This window comes from Phyllostomus hastatus, unplaced genomic scaffold (genome assembly GCF_019186645.2).
Source record: "Phyllostomus hastatus isolate PE091 unplaced genomic scaffold, TTU_PhHast_1.1 phas_scaffold_12, whole genome shotgun sequence".
Taxonomy (NCBI): domain Eukaryota; kingdom Metazoa; phylum Chordata; class Mammalia; order Chiroptera; family Phyllostomidae; genus Phyllostomus; species Phyllostomus hastatus.
This window is the reverse complement of record NW_025334007.1, coordinates 3,339,543-3,355,545: the sequence shown is the minus strand read 5'-3', so window position 1 is coordinate 3,355,545 and position 16,003 is coordinate 3,339,543. Positions and strand designations below refer to the sequence as shown.

The window sequence follows — 16,003 nt, the reverse complement described above, 5'->3', positions numbered from 1 at the left end:
TGTGTCTAAGATCAGAACAAAGAAGAACCAGAAGTCAGACTCAAACCTGGTTCATCCGACTCCAAATCATATCTTTTTGTCCTTATTGCCACAGCTGCCTCTGCCATCTCTTAGTGATTTTGTTACATGGAATAATTACTTCACAGGCATCTTCTTTGCTAACTTTTCTGTTGTTGTTCCCTGATGTAACATACTGTTAGATGTGGGAAATAGCCTTGTAAAGAACTTGTAATGTGGCTTCTCCCAATGCCTTTGTGGATAAGATGGGAATGTATTCTAGGTGGTAATATACCTCAGCAGCTTAGCAACAGGTAAAACAATTATACAATGCCCTGGCTGGAGTAGCTCAGTGAATTGAGCGCAGGCTGCGAATCAAAGTGTTGCAGGTTCGATTCCCAGTCAGGGTACATGCCTGGGTTGCAGGCCATGACCCCCAGCAACCACACATTGATGTTTCTCTCCCTCTCTCCTTCTCCCTCTCTCTCTCTCTCTCTCTCTCTCTCTCTCTCTCTCTCTCTCTCTCTCTCTCCCCCTTCTCCCCCCCCCACTCCCTTCCCTCTCTAAAAATAAATAAATAAAATCTTTAAAAAAAACAATTACACGAGAAGCAAACTGCTCAACACATTGGTGTCCACCTGTGGGGGGACAGTTCCAAAGGTGTATTAGAGGGTTCTCTTTTCCCTGGCTCATGAAAAACTTCTGTAATGACCTAGACAAAACTGTGTTTGCATCAGAAGACCTAGGCTATTATATCTGTGCAAGTCCCAAAGCTGATACTTTTGCGTTTTATCCATCTGGTAGTGCCATACACAGAGCATTACGCCCAGTAAAACTTTTTATAATGATAACATATATTTCTCTTGGATTCCTTTTTCCCCCCATAGGGTTCTGTAGCTATAGCCGGTGCTGTTATTCGCTGGCTAAGAGACAATCTTGGCATTATAAGGAGCTCAGATGAAATTGGTGAGTCTGTTCTAACAAAGGGTTAAAATCTAAGTAATGAAAACTTTTAATGTTTTACCTTTGCAATCTGTTAATACTTGTGCTTTTGCCCCCTGTGCGACATTAAATTATATGGATCCCTATAATGGGTTTGATTTATACATAAAAGACTATTTTGTGAAGATTTGTAAAATGAGTTGACATATTTAGTGGTGGTTATTAATAAACTGACAAGGTAGGGCATAAAAATTACCCAAGGGTAAAATTGAATACCAAAGATTGCCAGAACTGGCAGGCGAGTCGTCCCGTTAAATTTACCTGAGGAGAAAGAGCTTTAACTTTTAACTCTTAGATTAGAGGGAGCACGAAAACTCCAGTACCTGTAATTGAAGTATTAATATGGATGTTTTCAGTTTATGGCTCATCATTTTGAACTCACCTACCCACTCTTTCATCTAACTAGTTTAATTTTGTCTGAAGGTGAGATCATGAGGAAACACCTTTCTGATTAGGGATGTACTGGGGGCCACGTCTTCACCTACAAACGGTGGAGATGAGCTCGAGCACCTTAACAAAACGAATCCAGTTCCTTTACTTTGGAGAAGCTGGGTTACATTTTAGTGGTGGTATTCAATGTGGGGCAATGTATTTGCTTTGCTCCTCACATACTGCTATAATTAGGAACATTTTGCTGTATTAATGAATAGGAATCCAAAAGCCCTGTCCTGATTTTTTGAAATAGATGTGTTTATTGACTGAAGTAAGTAGAATATATTAGAGTGATTTTTGTTTCTGTTTCTCTCTCTTTTTTTTAATGTTAGAAAAACTTGCTAAAGAAGTAGGTACGTCTTATGGCTGCTATTTCGTCCCAGCGTTTTCAGGGTTATATGCACCTTACTGGGAGCCCAGTGCAAGAGGGTAAGAATTAAACATAAGGTGTTCTTGGTGGATTTAATAACTTAGCAGTCAATAGTTTCCTGTCTGTTTTCAAATGATTTTAAAGCATTTAGGAAACCTTTTCTATTTGGAGAATATAATTTCATAACCTTTAATGTCCAAGAAGTTATAAATCATGTGACAATAAGCCCCCACCACATTCATATCCGTGTTGGTGTTACTATCGTTTATCTTCAAGGCATCTGCAAGTTATGTATCAAAGGGACATCATTCTAGCTAGATGCTGATTTGGTTTAACATTTTTGTCATCTATTCAGATGGATCACAAACTGTTTCCTATGCAGATGCAGGATTGTGGACCACAAAGACTTTCTAAATGACTTTATGTTTATGTCCAGTTTGAGTTGGGGGGGGTATGTCTATTTTTTCCCTCTGCACATTTCTGTCTACCAAATTCAGCTTTTCTATATTCAGGACATTTCAGATTGATGACTCATTTCTTCTCACCCTGACCACTCTAACCTTAAAACTCTCTGTATTTTCAGAATCATCTGTGGGCTCACTCAGTTCACCAATAAATGCCATATTGCTTTTGCTGCATTAGAAGCGGTTTGCTTCCAAACTCGAGAGGTAATAAATGTGCCCTTGTTTTTTTATACTTAATCTGCTTTAATTATGCTTAAACAAATTACACATGAGTGTCAGAAATTTATTAATACATTTAATTCATTAAATGCTTAAAAATTAAACATGCCTGAACACCCATCTAATAAATGTAAGTTTTTGTTCTGTTTCCAGCTGGCATTACCCTCTGAGTTCCTGTCATCTGCTAGGCACTGGGCATTTTATGGTTGGGGGTGGTGCTGAGTAGCCCTACTCAGGAAGGGGAATACTCTTATTAGGGAAGGGGAATAGCCCTAACAACTACCCATGCAGGAAACCCAAATATAAAATAGCTATTTGGCTGGATATAAGGGTGAGGACAGAGATGTAGGGAGAGAAAACGTTGGCTGTGACCAGACCAAAGAGGGATTAAGAAGGCCAGAATTAAAAAGTCCCAATTTTATTCTGTAGGCTTTGGAAAGCTCTTGAGCATTTTTGAATAGACAATCACCATTTTGGGGGATGTTACTATGAAGTAGTTTACTTAGGATCATTACATTGCTTTCTTTATTGAAGATTCTGGACGCCATGAACCGCGACTGTGGAATTCCACTCAGTCATCTGCAGGTAGACGGAGGAATGACCAACAACAAAATTCTTATGCAGCTACAAGCAGACATTCTCTATATCCCCGTAGGTTAGTAAACCTTCATTCATCTCAGTTCTGAGACTAACGTTTCTTTATGGAAGAACTGGTTTTTTGAGACGTATGTAAAAGAAATAAATACAAAGTTGTTGATGTCACTGTCTCCTCGCAGTGAAGCCCTCCATGCCAGAAACAACTGCCCTGGGAGCCGCCATGGCAGCGGGGGCCGCAGAAGGCGTGGGCGTGTGGAGCCTGGAACCCGAGGACCTGTCAGCTGTCACAATGGAGCGGTTCGAACCCCAGATCAATGCTGAGGGTACATTTAAAGAATGAAATCTTGCATGCTATTCTGTGAACACAACCCCAGTGAGAAAGAGCTTCCCTTTCTGTTCATTCATACGCTAAGCAACTTAGTACAACAGCAAATGCTGCTCTTTCAGGTTTGGCTACTAAGTATGTTGAGCTACACTGAATGAGTGTGGATGAGAGAAATCATTCCTTATTTTTTAAAAAAACCATAGAATCACAATTTTACTGTTCACATATTTATAGTCCTTTTGTGTAGGAGGATAACACTGCCACACTATCAGCTGTAGCTTGTTCAAATAGCCTTTTGTAAAAGGGTGAGAGGCGATACATCAGCCACCCATCCCTAATGTCTACCCAGGATCATCTCTGGGGCCAATGGCCTGGTTTTAGGACATGATTAGCTGGGCTAGGGGACATTCTGGTAACTTTTAAGCACAGCAGGGTTAGCCAGACAAAGGCAGTAACAGTTTAAATAAATGAACATTAAATGTCTTATTCACTTCCTAACAAACTAAGCTAAGGCTCAAGCTCTGAGCAACACCTTTATTAAAATAGTATAATGATGCATCCCTTACACTGAAACAAATGTGAGTACAAAAATAAGCTTTTATCTATACTGAGTTTGGTTTTATAACTTTCTAAAAACCTACACATAAAATAGCATCACAGAAAATTTTGAGCTATGGGGAAATAAGCTTCAAATGCATTTGTTGTTTTCTAGAAGACTCTGCCAGCACCTCTTAATTTAATGGATTCTTTTCCATACATATGAAAAAGGATTGTAATACTAATGATTTTCTAGTCAGACAGTATGCCATGGACCTTGATGTAGAAATGTGTTTCAAAATTTGATATTCTGTCTGTAAATAATTTTTCACTTTTGCAAAATTGGAGAAAATGCAGAGTTCAACACTTTTTCTAATTCTGAAAAAATAATCTACTTTTTAATAAGCAAATAATGTTTAGTGAGTATATGGTCTTGAGATGCTAATCCCACCTTTAAATCAAGGAAGTTTTGTGCAAAGAGTTGAAGATTACTGTTTCCAGAGAGAGCCATCTTTGTGGTTTTTAAAGCCTTAGCCCAGAGTTGACCAGTCGTATCAATTGTTCTTCCCTCCACCAGCCCCTCCCCTCTCCCCACAACACACCCGTGCATGCACATGCATGCACGGGCACCTAGATGTAGGTAGTTCATTCCTAGAGCAAACATTTGTTTAGAGCCCTGGCCAGGTAGGTTGGTTGATTAGAGCGTTGTCCCCATATACCAAGGTTGTGGGTTCAATCCCCAGTCAGGGCACATACAAGAATCACCCAATGAATGCATTAATAAGTGGAACAACAAATTGATGCTTCTCCCTATCTTTAAATCAGTAAATAAAAATATTTTTTAAAACATTTGTTCAGAGCCAACTACAGGCCAGAAACTGTCCTTACGTGGGGATATAAAGACGAACAAAGATCAAGTCCTTGCCCTTCAAGACTCAAATATATTGGGAGAGGTAGACAAACCATGAAAATTCACTGTAGTAGCTAATACCCTGAGATGTACGTGAGGTGCTGTGGGAAGTTGGATGAGGGGCCAGAAGTGGGGGACGTGGAAACCTTTCTGAACCAAGTGATATTTGAGTAGTGTGTCACTGGAGTTGCAGCCTTGAAGTACTGTGGAAAGGCTGGGAAGCTTCAAGGAAGGGTAGCTTCATGCGTGTTGCCTATCATTAGGAGTGCTGTGTGTGTGTGGATGTACCAGTGCCCATTTTCAAAAAATGTTTAAAAATACGTTTATTGATGTTAAAGAGAGAGGAAGGGGGAGACACACACACACACAGACGTCAGTCATTTGCCTCCTGTACCCACCCTGACTGGGGACTGGACCCAGAACCTTGGCATGTGCCCTGACTGAGAATCGAACCCCCAAACTTTTAGTGGATGGGAGAACACTCCAACCAATTGAGCCACACTGACTGACAAGGGCAACCAGTACCCATTTTTTTAGTCCTTTTATTGTGGATTTCTACCTTAAAGAAGTCCTATATCAGCCCTGGCCAGGTAGGTCAGTTAGAGCATCATCCCAATAACACCAAGATTGTAGGTCTGATCCCCATGTCAGGGCGCATACAAGAATTAACCAATGAATGCATAAATGAGTAGAACAACAAATCAATGTTTTTCTCTCTCTCCCTTCCTGTCTCTCTAAAATCAATCAATCAATAAAAATAAAAACATTTTGAAAGAGAAGAAATCTTGTCTCACAGGAATGCAATTTGAATCTTGTGAGAAATCAAGACTTGTCAAATCCTTTGACTGGACCCAAAATATTTATCCTTCTAGTCTTTCCACATTATAGCATACTCCTCTCTGTATCCCAAAAACAACCCCAAAAGAGAAATCAGATTAAATGAGATTCCCCTTTCTACATCACTGCCTGCCTGCAAATGGCCTGTTCTTCACAGGCAGGCTGTCCCCTATTCTTCCAGTCACCCTGTAGACCAGGGGTGTCAGACTCATTTTCACCAGGGGCCGCATCAACCTCACAGTTGCCTTAAAAGGGCCGAATGTAATTTTAGGACGGTATACATGTAACTGCTCTTTAACAGTTAAGCAAGAGCTTGGTGCTGCCGCTGGATAGAAACAAGGTGGAGGGCCGGATTGGGCCTACAGCACTTGTGTTAGCCACTTGTGCCATAGACCATGGTGATTTTCCCCTCTAGCCTCCAAACTTCTCTGTCCCAGTCACTGGGAATCAGTAGCAACCTTACTCTCCCAAATCTGAGTCCTTGTGAAACCCTGTATCAGTTTAATAAGCATAACAATTTGTCGGGAATGCTGAGTGAACATAAGTATGGTGCCTAGAGCATCTCAGTAACCTGCATTTCGTGTATATATGTTTCCTGTCTTCTATTTCTAGAAAGTGAAATTCGTTATTCTACCTGGAAGAAAGCTGTGATGAAGTCAATGGGTTGGGTTACAACTGAGTCTTCTCAAAGTGGTAACTATGTTTTTATTATTATTATTATTATTATTATTATTATTATTATTATTGCTGCTACTTTGTGTTAGTATGTTAAGTAGCTTAGTTAAGCATCTGACCGCTTATACTTAGCAAATGTGCTCTGAAGAAAGGCATTATATATCCACAGTTTCTAACATTTTGAAAACACTTTAAAGGTCTAAACATAAAATGTAAATTATCAGGTTGATTTGCATACGTCCTGCCACAACTTTCCTTCTTAGTTTATCCCTAGTACTTTGGTGTATAGCTAACTTTTCTAAAAGTACAATGATTTCTAGTTTATTTCTCTGGGTGTTTTTTTTTTCAAGTTTCTTTTTAATGGAAAAAAATCAACTATAGTGGTTGTTTTTTTTCCCTCCATGTTTTACTTGACCTTTTTGGGGGGCTGTCTTCATGACCTGAACCAAACAAAAGTTATATTAATTTCAGAATATATTCCTCTACTTTCTAAGCTGATTCCAAGTTCTTAGCGAATATACATTATGGGAATTCATTGGGATCAGAGTGGGAGAAATGTAGCAACCATAGTAAATTAGAAGTGTCATAATAGACTAGGAAATGCTCTTGGGAGAAACCAGAGGAGGGTTTTTTTTCATCATTCAGGTAGGAAAGTATTCAGCTTAAGTAAACTATTTAGTTATAAACAGCCATAAGCTTCCTTTAATGTGTCTGTGCTATTTAAATAGCCTTAAATAGGCCTTTACTATAACATGATATTTTAATTATTTGCTAAATGCAAGGTTTGACACATAATGAATGGCACAGTGACCAATAATATATTGAAGCATATACTGTACTGAAGAAGAGTTTATAGATGAAATACAAAAATATTTATAAAATAATTTATTTTATAATAAATAAAAGTGGGTATAGAACTGCTTTTTTTTTCTCCCACCTCCACCCCCTAGAACCACTTTTAATATGTCTGGCTTTTAGGAGAAACTGCTGGAACTATCCACTACCACAGATCACCACGATCTGTATTTTTAGTCCTGGATGGTCCTACTTAAAACTTTTGTTCTTTTTTTCCCCTAAAGAAGGCTAATGTCTTTTTTTCTTTCAATCTTTTATTCTGAGACTCATTAAAAAAAAACATCAAAACAACCATGTTCTCAGGCAATATTTTAGAATGGAGATTAATACAATTTAGTGTTTAAATGAGAGTAATCTTAATATTTGAGTACATCTCTTTATACACTGAATTCTATTTGAAAAAGAAAACAGAACCAATGGGCTTTGACATTTATTTTCAGTGGGCTAATATAACTTTTCTGATAGCCAAAGGATCTGTAAATTTGAATTTGGGGGGGGGGTGGAATTTGAATTGCTTGTATTGTATCTTTTGGAGAAGAATCAAGAAAGCTAAAATCAACAGCCTCCCAAAAAAGTTCTTCATCAGCTTTCTTTGGCTTTGCCAGTGGAAAGCTCGTGGTCTATATGCATTATGTTCTTGGCTACTCATGGCATGCTCTCTGTATTGTTTGTTAATTGTCATAAACCTTCAATATTGATTATATTTTTTTGATTTGAAGTAATAACTCTTTGCTAGCTTTTACGAATATACTATTTTTATAACTTAATTTGTTTTGCTATCATGTGATTCTTAACACAAATATTGTAATTATGTGTCTCTCTTTTGGTTTGCTTGACTGGAATTCCTTCTTCTTGGATGGCCACAGGTGACCCTAGTATCTTCTGTAGTCTACCCTTGGGCTTTTTTATAATGAGTAGCATGGTAATGTTAATCGGAGCAAGGTACATCTCAGGTCAGTTACTCTTTAAATTAGACAATTTTATTAGTTAGCGTTAATGTATTTGTATGTAATTCAGCCGAAAGTTTTCAGTGATTTTCATTCTTCCTATGCTTAGGAACCTGGAGAATCTATTAAAGGTCTAATTAGACGAATTAATCCTTTGCAGCAGTCAGAGTTAAGGACTGTGGCTCTGCTTAACCTCTTCTATTTTTAGTAAATGATGGTTTCTTGGAGGGGCTACCTTCTGTCAACTATAGCAATGAGCAAAAGTGAAAGTGCTACTGTTCATGCTAAGTGACAGGACTTTCAGAGTGACAGATTTTTGACATTCATTAAATTGGCTTTCAAATGTACATAAGATGTTTTTCATACTATGAAAGTTTTGCAATGGATGGCTTAAGATTTTAATTCTGGTGAGAGTTTTGGCCAGAGTATGTTAGCAGAGTTTCTATAAAACTCTAAAACTGGGGAAATTTTATAGTCACATTTGCTTTACTTAAAATAATACATTTGGTGAACTGAACTTTTTAAAATTATTGCTTAAATAAATTGGGGTTGAATTAAAACTGAATTATTGTTTTTGTACCTTAACTTGCACTGAATATTCTTATGAAAGTAAAATTGCTCAGCATGTGATGAAATATATTGCATAACCTATATTAATATGAGTAATTCATCATTTTGGAAGCTCTTCCTTATGATAGCTCCATTTTTCTTCAAATAAATGGCTTAAATTGAAATAACTTGTTCCATATGTTGCCAAGAAAGTGAATCATTTTAAAAAGGCTTCATGATTAGGGAAAGAGTTAAATTATGTCTTTTAATTCATCAGATGATGACCTGGGTTTAAAATGTAAAATTTAAACTTTATTGATATGGGGGAGACATCTGTTTGTAGAAATCTGACCAGCCTTAATTCAGGTTGCCATCATCAGGTTAGTGCTATATAAAATAAGGAATGAAAGTTATTTCCATCAGGACATTAGATTATCCTTTTTAAAAAGATTTTATTTATTTTTAGAAAGAGGGAGACAAACATGGATGTGAGAAACATCAGTTGGTTGCCTCTCACATGCCCCCTACTGGGGACCTGGCCCACAACCCAGGCACGTGCCCTGACTGGGAATCAAACTGGTGACCCTTCAGTTCACAGGCCGGCACTCAGTCCACTGAACCACACCAACCAGGGCATTTTATTTTTTTATTAATGATAAAATATGGGCTACTTGCATGAGAATTTAAAACTAAGATTGCCTTTTTCTGTACTCTTCATATTTAAGATAAAATCATTCAAATCTTCTGCTTCCATAATAGCAATACCTTATGTTGGCATTAGTGCTTTGCACCTTACAAAGGGCTTCTATATGTATAAATCCATAGCAAATTAGCAGGTGTCTATTTTCTGATAGAAGAGCCCAAATATTCCCCCAGCAAAACTGTAATTTAAATTTATAAAGAAATTTCTATGCTGGGTGGGGGAAAGTTCTCTTATTTTTTCAGTATGCTGAGGTTATTTTTGGCTGCATAATGGTCATCTGGAAAAGGAAAGGATATTGCAGCTAAATGTTTTTGTTGATTTTTCCCCATTTCCCCTTTGGTACCACGACTAGATCACAAGGTCTGGTCTCTATGAAAAATGAGACATGTAGCATATCTCTAAGCTAAAAGATACTTTTAAGTTTCCAAATTCCTAGGCTTCCAAAATGGATATGGTTACCATTTTCAGGTTCTCTCTTGGTAACACATGCTGAGATCGGAACAGTGGGATTGGTTTGCCTTGGTTAAACAATTAGCAATAGCGTTAATATTTGTTAATTTTGGAATTGGCCAATATATTTGTTGCACTTTTTAACCATGAAGCAATGTTGAGAGACCCATATGGAATGTCTAATTTGATACATGATTAAATAGTCTTCATTGCTTTAACCCCTGAATTGCATGTGCGTTGTTAATGACATGTGGTTTCTGTCCCCCATTTTAGGTATCCCATAAATAATACCAACTCGTGGATTCCAACAATGGGAGCTCTTTACCTAACAAGAGACTCCAGCGAATCTATCTCTTAATGTAATGACACTATTCATAGACTCTGATTTTATTTATAAGCCACTTGCTGCATGACCCTCGAAGTAGACCTGTGGCTCGAAATAAAGAAAATGCAGCCGAATGAATGCTATAGAAACATTTGGTGTGTTTTTTAACATCAGCTGTTCAGATTGGACCAGCCACCTTTGGAGCTGACCCCTCCTTTGCCATCACTTCCGGCCCATTTCCTCTAAGATCTGAGAAGGATCCAGATCCTGTCCACCGGCAGCTTTTTCCGAGAGCATGGTCACACGCTGCTGGGCCAGGGTTTGGTTCTCTGCACTACACACACTTGATCGAGGGGCTAAGCATGACTGACTTTGTGTTTCCCTTTAGCAGACCCCCAACAGTCCCCTTCCCTGCCTGTGAGGGAGACCACAGCGTCTTCACTGAATGTCAAAGTGGAATCCTCCACTAAATCCATGAAGTGGAAATTTAGTGCTCTCATAGCTTACATATTTTTCTGAAAAGTATTTGCCAAAACGGAAATTCTTCAGACATTTTACATGGCCTCAGTAATTACATGGAGTTGCTGTGTGAATCTTCCAGGGAAAGACACGTCTTCTTTTTTTTTCCCCCCCTACTTCTCCTTTTTATGCTTTTTACTTGATATGTATAACATACCTGTCTATATATTTTATATACTGAGGGTAGCCCATTTATAAATTAAGAGTACATTTTACATGGCCTCACTAATTACACTGAATTTCTGTCTGGATCTTAATAGGGAAGAACACTTTTTTTTTCTTTTTATATTTCTTACTTTGTACATAATTACATACATGCCTATATATTTTATATACTGAAGGTAGCCCATTTATAAATTAAGAGCACATTGTATTCAGCAGATTATAATGGGGCTGGTCTTAAGTGGACCACTATGTGCATAAATATTTTGGGGAAAACAGCTGTATATGTTTTAGGGCAACGGTTATACATATTATTTACCAGGAGAAACTTTTTCTTAAAGAGCTAACATTTAAAATTTTAAATATGTGTTCTATGTCCATAGAAGAAAATATACTTTATTGTGACTTCAACTATATTTCTTATATCTTACATTTTTATTTAATTTTTTTAGCTGGATATATGCTAAAGAAAAAATACCGTGGAATACCACAGTAAATACTGTTTTTAAACACAAGTACTGGTCCACATAACATTATTTTCCTTTGAGATAATTTTTAACAATTTGGGATCCTTTAGAGGGGGTGTCAAAAAAAGGTGAAGAAAGGTTAAAAAAAAAACACTTTAAGAATAAAGCCAAAATCACTTTCCATCCAAATGTGTTATTAATTGTTGAAAGCAATTATCATTTCTATTTGGAATACAGAGGATTACCTCTGCTTACTGTTATTACAACTAAAAAAGGTTTACTATTAGAAATGGCTTCCAGTGAAACCAAGAACTTCTCAAAATATTTAGTATTACGTGTGCCTAATCTAGCTTCTCAGTGTCGATTTTTAAAATACCTTAAAATTACTGTTTACTACAAACAAGAATATACTGCCTCCTAATTATTTTCTTCAATCAGTGCTGAAAATGGAAAAATATTTATATATTGATATAAAAAGTTTTGTTCTGTTTGAAATGAATGCTAACTTGGATTTGCAGTTCGCATTGTGCTGTTTCTAAATTGTTGCATATGCTGGGTTTTATAGGTGTGCTGCCACTTTAGGGACATTAATATTATAGAAAGGTACTGTGAAATTACTACTTTGTGGCAGGGTACTTTAAAACATAATTATGTTTTTACAAAGGTAGGTTAACTTAATTGTAAATAATTGTGAAAATCACTGTTCGAATCATTTTAAGATGACATTAATTTTCTATAAATTGCAATATTTATAAATTTGTGAAATTGTACGCATTGATATTTCATGATAAATGTACTGAAAATAAATTGACCCCTCATTCTTACTTGCATTTCTCATTTGCAGACTATAACTTAGATCCAAGTTAAAGTAACAAAGACATTTAGGAAACAAGAAACTCGGCTGTTAACACTTGATCAGGCACATTCTGAAGAATTAACCAACAGCCGAGGAAGTAGTTTCTAGAATGGTGAGCAGTACCTCAATCATTGTATTAAAAACGACTACATTGTACCATTTCAGCAACCAGAAAATACCCTGGCTAGGTCAACAGCCATTAGCAATAGGGTCTCATGTGACTAACTATGACCTCCTGGTTTCATGCCATGGTTGTTTCTTTCAACCTGGGTTAGTCAGTGAAGTCAAGTACATACCATTGTTCTCTCAGTTCAGTAGCGAACACCTTAATTTTTTATTCCCAAACTAATAAAGTAAAATAAGTAATGTATCTTTGCTTCTGTAATGATATCTTGGAATTTTTCAGTGTGTTTCTTTTGAAGTGCCCAAAGCTCAGTTCTTTCATTCATGGATGTTTTATGTTGTTTGGGAATGAAGAATGATAGTTATTTAGGAGAAACCACCAAGTGAAAGATGTCACAGGACAAGAACGAATAACAGTGACCTTAGAGTAGGTAGTATTTACCTCATAGTGTCTACCAAATAGTAAATAGAAGCATAAAAATTATTTTTTACAGATTTTATGAGATATAATTGATATAGAAAACTGCATCTATTTAATGTATGCAATTTGATGAGCTTGGACATACACACACACCTATCATACTATCACTGCAATCAAGGTAATAAATATATCTATTACCTCCAAAGTTTCCTTGTGTCCCTTTGCTTTTTGTGTGTGTGTATGGAAAGAATGTTTAACACAAATGTACCCTCTTATTTTTAAGTGCACAGTGCCGTGTTGTTGACTATAGGCACTAAGTTGTAAGCTGATCTCTAGGATTTATTCATTTGGTGTAACTGTAACTGTATACCCATTGAACAGCTCAGCGTCATGTATTCTGGGTCCATCCATGTTGCTGCAGATGGTAGGATTTCTTTCTTTTTTAAGGCTGAGTCATACTCCACTGTATGCATACACCACACTTTCTGCATCCATTTAGTAAGTATCAAATCATTTCAGTCACCACCAAAACAGCCATCACAGGGAAACTGGTTAAGTACACGGTGATACAGCCACAAACAGAAAATGTGTAGCTTTAGAAAAAAATGGCGACACTGTCTCTAAACATGGAAACATCCAGGATAAGGGGAAAAGCAAGGTGCAGAGGAGTGTATGTGTTACCTTTATTTTAAAGAAAGAGAGAGCTAGGATGTTTGCCCGTGCTGGAAGGACATATATGGAGCTGATAATAGTGTTTATTGTGTTACATGCCATTGAGTCGACTCTGACTCCTGGCGACCGTATAAATGAGTGACATCCACACTGTCCTGTCCTCCACAGCCCCACCCTGTTCCTGTGAACTCATGCCTATGGCTTCTTTTATGGAATCAGTCCATCTCATATTTGGTCTTTCTCTTTTCCTGCTGCCTGTGTTTTTACTGCATTGTTGTCTTTTCCAAAGAACTCTGCCTTCTCATAACATGCCCAAAGTAGGACGGCTTCAGGTTTGTCACGTTTGCCTCCAGCAATGTTTCAGTCCTGATTTGCTCCAGGACCCACTTGCTTGCCTTTCTGGGGGCCCAAAAAATCCCGAGAACTCTCCTTCAACATCATATTTCAAATGAATCTTTTTTTTTTTCTGATCAAGCCTTCTTTATAGTCCAGCTTTAGTATCCATACATATTAATTGGGAATAAGAGACCGTGGGTGATAGCCTTGGTCTCTAATGACACGTCTTTGCTCTTGCTGATGTTCCCTAATTCTTCCCTTGCTGTCCTTCTGAGTCTCAGCCTTCTCTTGATTTTTTGGCTGCAGTCTCCATTGGAATTGATGACTGAACCAAGGGAAGCAGAATCTAACAATTTCAGTGTCTGTGTCATCTACGTCAAAGCTGTGTTTTTCTTCTGTAGTCATGATTTGTCTTCTTCATGTAGACAGCAGTGATAATCGAGCAAGTGAGGAGATACATATATATTTGAACCATCTTAATTGTTAGCAGGTATAATTCTGAACCATATTAACATTAACTATTTACAAAGCTAATTTTAAGTTCTGAGTTTAAATTCAGAGGTCAACATGAATATTCATCACAGCATTATTAATAATAGCCAGTAAGAGGCAACAACTCATGTGTCTATCAATTGATAAATGGATAAACAAGGTGGTCTATCCATACAATGGAATATTACTCAGCTATAAATATGAATAAGGTACTGATCCATGCTACGACATGGGGGAACCTTGAAAACCATGCAAAGTGAAAAAAGCCAGACACAAACAGCTACATCGTGTACGATTCCATTTATATGAAATGTCTGCAAGAGAGAAATCCATAGAGACAGGAAGTAGGTTAATGGTTGTCAGAGTTGGGGGGACGGGGAGTAACTGCTAGCAAGTACGTGGTTTCTTTTGGAGTGATGGACGGCCAGCTCTTTGACAGCATGTGAGCTTATAACCCCTGAAATGAGTCCTCTGATGGAAATCAATTTTATTTCATCCTTGGAAACAGAGGTCAATCAATTTAACTCCTTTTTCATTGCACTTCCACTGTTTTCAAGCACTTAATATTGGAAAAAGAAAAATACTTTTGTCACTCATACATAAGAAACGGGGGCAACCAAAGATCCGGCATTCTGTTCGCCTTCTCAGGTTTTCATAGTCTGTCCAATGGAATGTACTGATATTAAAAGCTATGGTGAACTTGTTTCCCCCCAAAGACTTGATAAATGAAGAGGCAGTCTTCAGAAAGCATTAACCAAAATATATGACCATAATTATCAGTAACTTGACTCTTCCCTAAGTGGACCCTCTATGCCATTTTGTAATTTTCTTAAAAGTTTAATTTCAGCTTTTCACTATCATCTTTCTCCCCAAACTCAATTTAAGCCATCAGCTTAAAAAAAAAAATAAAACACAAGTTTGCAGGTCAGCCTCATGCAGGGGCCCTGTTAATCTCTGTATTGTCCAATGTTAATATATGTGCTGCTGAAGTGAGCTCTAAACCTTCAGCTTTTGATTCATTTACCAGCATATCTTTTTCTTTACTACAAAGCTTATAGGAGGAAACAATAGGTCTGGATGCGATCCACATCTTCAATTCATTGTACATGTAATTGAAATTGCAGTAAATCCTTGCACGTTCACACTGTACATCAGCACCCAAGGGAGCTCTTTTTAAAACAAGCACCTCTGTCTATCTATTTTTTAATCAGATTGTTTGGAAGGAAATACTACTGCTTGCAGAATAATTGGAATATATAATAAGGTTAGAAAGACTAGAAAATCATCCATAGTCCTAAAATAATGCCTGTAGTTATTTTGATTCCCCCCCCTTAAGCTTTTAGGGAGTATTTTTGTACAGATTGTGAACTTTCATAAGCTTTACATTAAATTTTTAACATGCACAACAAGATGAGGTGTCATGTATATGGACACATACAGGTGGACTAGCCGTGCACAACTTCCATCGGGCTGATAGATATCACGTTAAGGGTGTTGGTTATCTCTGGGAGGGAGACTATGGGAACAGGGAAAGGAGCTTCAGGGGAACCTGAAAAGTCACGATTCTTGAAAAATAACTAAAGCAAACGTAGTAAAATCTTAATATTAGGCTGAGTGGTGATACACATATATTTACTACATTCTCTACTTTTCTGTATGCTTGAAATATTTCATAACAAAAAGATGAGGTGCATTGCCAGCCTAATTGTGTCTAAATTCATCACTCACTGTCCATTAGCTGGTTTTGATTATCCTGATAGC

General features: G+C 37.3%; 1 protein-coding gene and 1 non-coding gene across 7 annotated transcripts in view; one reads left to right on the top strand and one right to left on the bottom strand.

Annotated features, from left to right (window-relative positions):
* GK (glycerol kinase) overlaps window positions 1–12,166 on the top strand; it is a 70,380-nt gene extending 58,214 nt beyond the window's left edge. For 4 of the 6 annotated variants that reach the window (XM_045855973.1, XM_045855975.1, XM_045855976.1 and 1 more), the window contains 7 exons: window positions 885–963; window positions 1,764–1,860; window positions 2,385–2,469; window positions 3,019–3,139; window positions 3,261–3,404; window positions 6,303–6,383; window positions 10,143–12,166. In XM_045855973.1, coding sequence (XP_045711929.1) covers window positions 885–963; window positions 1,764–1,860; window positions 2,385–2,469; window positions 3,019–3,139; window positions 3,261–3,404; window positions 6,303–6,383; window positions 10,143–10,153 — 618 coding nt within the window. In that variant the 3' untranslated portion in view covers window positions 10,154–12,166. Of the gene's footprint in view, window positions 1–884; window positions 964–1,763; window positions 1,861–2,384; window positions 2,470–3,018; window positions 3,140–3,260; window positions 3,405–6,302; window positions 6,384–8,086; window positions 8,227–10,142 lie in introns of those variants that run through there. The other 2 variants (XM_045855978.1, XM_045855979.1) reach the window with 1 other exon arrangement.
* A 2,970-nt stretch (window positions 12,167–15,136) lies between these two features.
* Window positions 15,137–15,239, bottom strand: LOC123830159. The gene has a single exon (XR_006787718.1). It is a non-coding gene; the product is annotated as a U6 spliceosomal RNA (small nuclear RNA).
* Between the last annotated feature and the right edge of the window lie 764 nt (window positions 15,240–16,003).